Here is a 2,780-nt window from a genome sequence, read left to right as displayed (position 1 = left end):
ATTTCGGATTGGATTTTATTAGCTGGTCGTTGACGAGATATTTTTGTTTTTGAAAATGTGTATTATTTTCGATGGCTTTTACGGCCAATATATAATTTTATTTTTTATTTTTCGTCTTATTAAATTCGACATATTGTTTTTTTTTTAAAGAAGTTTTTGTTTTTCGTGCTAAATAAAATGAAAATTAACGACTCAGCTATTTAAAAGAAAGAAGAAATCAGGAGATGTTTGTTAGTGGCGCTTTAGTTAAGCAGTATCAGTTTATATTTAATTGAATATGATTTCACTGATTTGAGAAAGAAACAAATGAAACTAACGTTAATGCGATCTAAGGGGACCTATAAACTACACTTTAAAATCTATCTTAGGAACCACCAGTCAACTTACCAAATATTATCATTTTAATTTGTGGTGTTTAAATAAGCCGAGATTAATTTATATATCGTCTCTCTGTATCTGTCTCTATTTCTCATCAATCGGTTTGCTTCGTTTAACATTTATCGTTTCAATTTTTTTTTGTTTTGGAGGGCACTGCGCAACAACAAGAAACATTTTCTTTTGTATTTTGTATTGTGTAACTATGTTAAAATAAAAAATGTTAAGTAGAAAACCAACAAAAAACGCATTTCTTCTCTCGCTTTCATTTGATATGGATTTCTGATTGCTCCACGCATATCCGTTCAATATTCAAATAGTACCAACTAGTTCTTTTATCAGGTTTTATACAGTGGACGCCATCTGGCGAAAGATATAATTGAGAAAATTACATTGAATGCGAATTGACACTTGTGACAGAAGGTGATAATTTCCTTGATTTAACATCTGATCTACACGAAAACAAAGGCAGAAGTTTACTATAGAATTTGATATTCCATTCATTTTGTTTATTATTGTATCGATGGATATCAAAGAGAATTTAGTTAGATGATATTGTGTTCGGTAAAATTTACAATAGCATAAAAAAATTCGAAGAGAATTTGATAAAGCAAAAAAAAAAAAACATTTCTCAGAAGTGTGTTTAATTTATTTCGTCATTTATAAAAATATCAATATACTCTCAAAACAATGGATGATGTCAAACTCTTAACAACATTAAAAATATTAATCATAGGAGAAAGTAATGTAGGCAAATCGAGGTATGAACATAATCAATCAACTTTTATTTTAATCAATTGAATAGCAATGTATGTGCACTTTGCACTTGTGTATCTATGTTAATTGACGTGTTACTTTTCATTAATTTTACTGCGTCACAGTTTATTATTACGATTCACCGATGACGAATTCGATCCAGAACAGTCCTTGACGATTGGAGTTGATTTCAAAACAAAAATTATCAATGTCGATGGTAATAACGTGAAATTGGGTATGGCGTCAAGTCAAACAAATATTTTTTTTTACTTTTCAATGATTCGAGTGCATATTTTTTTAGCTTTATGGGATACGGCTGGTCAAGAACGCTTCAGAACGCTTACGCCTAGTTATTATCGGTGAGTTCTTCTATATTCATAGTCAAATTCAAACACTTAATGATGGATATTTGTTCTTTTGTTTTCTACATAGTGATGCTCAAGGCGCAATTTTGGTGTATGACATATCGAAACACAGCACATTTCAAAAGTTAGAATCATGGTTAAATGAACTGGAAATATATGGCACCAAACCAAATATGGTGAAAATGGTTGTTGGCAACAAATTGGACCAATCGCACCGTGAAGTGAGTCGTGACGAGGGTATTCGCTTTGCCAAAAAGCATCGGACACTATTCCTTGAAACATCGGCCAAAACAAACGAAGGAGTTGAAGAGACCTTCGAGGAAGTTGTACGCAAAATATTGGAAGCAACACATTTATGGGACAACCATTCTGTATCAGATGCAACAAGATTTAATTTAAATGGCCATGGCGATGCTCACGAAGGCACATCTTATTGCAATGGTGTTTCATGTTCATTAACTTAAAATGCCGACAATTAATTGATCTGTTTTTTTTTTTGCTTTCTCTACGTTTGTTTAATACCTAAAAATATATGTAACGCGTTGATTGATTTACCGTAATTTGTATTAACATTATTAGCTAGATATGTTGGTACTATTTTGATGGAAACCAACTTTTCACATCAATAATTCGAAATTCAAATGTAAATTACCATTGAATGTGAAATCATCCACAATCTAATTTGAATAGTGCTAAATAAAATTAGAACACAACCTTTTTGGCTAAAATATTTCCTATGCATTTATTTTAATTGTTGTTTGTCAATTCTGATATTTTGGTGAGGTTGAAAATAAAACTCAAAAGTCATAGCTTGTGCGGCGTTTTTCGACTTGAAGTAATTTTTTGTGCGTAAATTTGTTTTAATGCATATGAAAATATTAAATTAATTGGATAGAAACATGGGAAAATATTTAGATTTTGGCCCAAGCAAAAATATACAGCTACATATCCATCTGAGATTATAGTCATCATAATTCTTTTATTTTTTTAAATAAAAAATATTTTCACGTAATATGATGTTATTTGTGGCAGATGTTCTTTTCGTTTTGTATCCGTAATTGATTTGAATCGATTTATGTGGCAAAGAATATGGCGAAATTTATCAAAACCTATTTACACTGCTGAGTTTTTTTAATGCCACCTTCCAAAATTTTGATGAAGAGGGTCGTCATTCTTTGCAACTGCTATGAATACGTGAACGAGATTGCAGAGTGACAAAGGACGCCATGGAAAATTTCTATTTTGGTAATCATTACGCTTGAGAGATGATAATTTTGAAATATA

At 30.9% G+C, this 2,780-nt stretch overlaps 1 protein-coding gene across 1 annotated transcript; it reads left to right on the top strand.

Annotated features, from left to right (window-relative positions):
* Positions 1 to 806: 806 nt before the first annotated feature.
* On the top strand, positions 807 to 2,335 carry LOC116350049 (ras-related protein Rab-18A-like). Its single transcript, XM_031781771.1, has 4 exons — positions 807 to 1,136; positions 1,257 to 1,366; positions 1,433 to 1,490; positions 1,564 to 2,335. Exons 1-4 carry the CDS (start codon positions 1,066 to 1,068, stop codon positions 1,958 to 1,960), a joined length of 636 nt encoding a protein of 211 aa, XP_031637631.1. The 5' UTR covers positions 807 to 1,065; the 3' UTR covers positions 1,961 to 2,335.
* Positions 2,336 to 2,780: the final 445 nt, after the last annotated feature.

This window comes from Contarinia nasturtii, unplaced genomic scaffold, assembly GCF_009176525.2.
Source record: "Contarinia nasturtii isolate CC-2019 unplaced genomic scaffold, AAFC_CNas_1.1 Cnas_scaffold_3381, whole genome shotgun sequence".
Taxonomy (NCBI): Eukaryota; Metazoa; Arthropoda; class Insecta; order Diptera; family Cecidomyiidae; genus Contarinia; species Contarinia nasturtii.
This window is presented reverse-complemented; position numbering and strand designations above follow the sequence as displayed.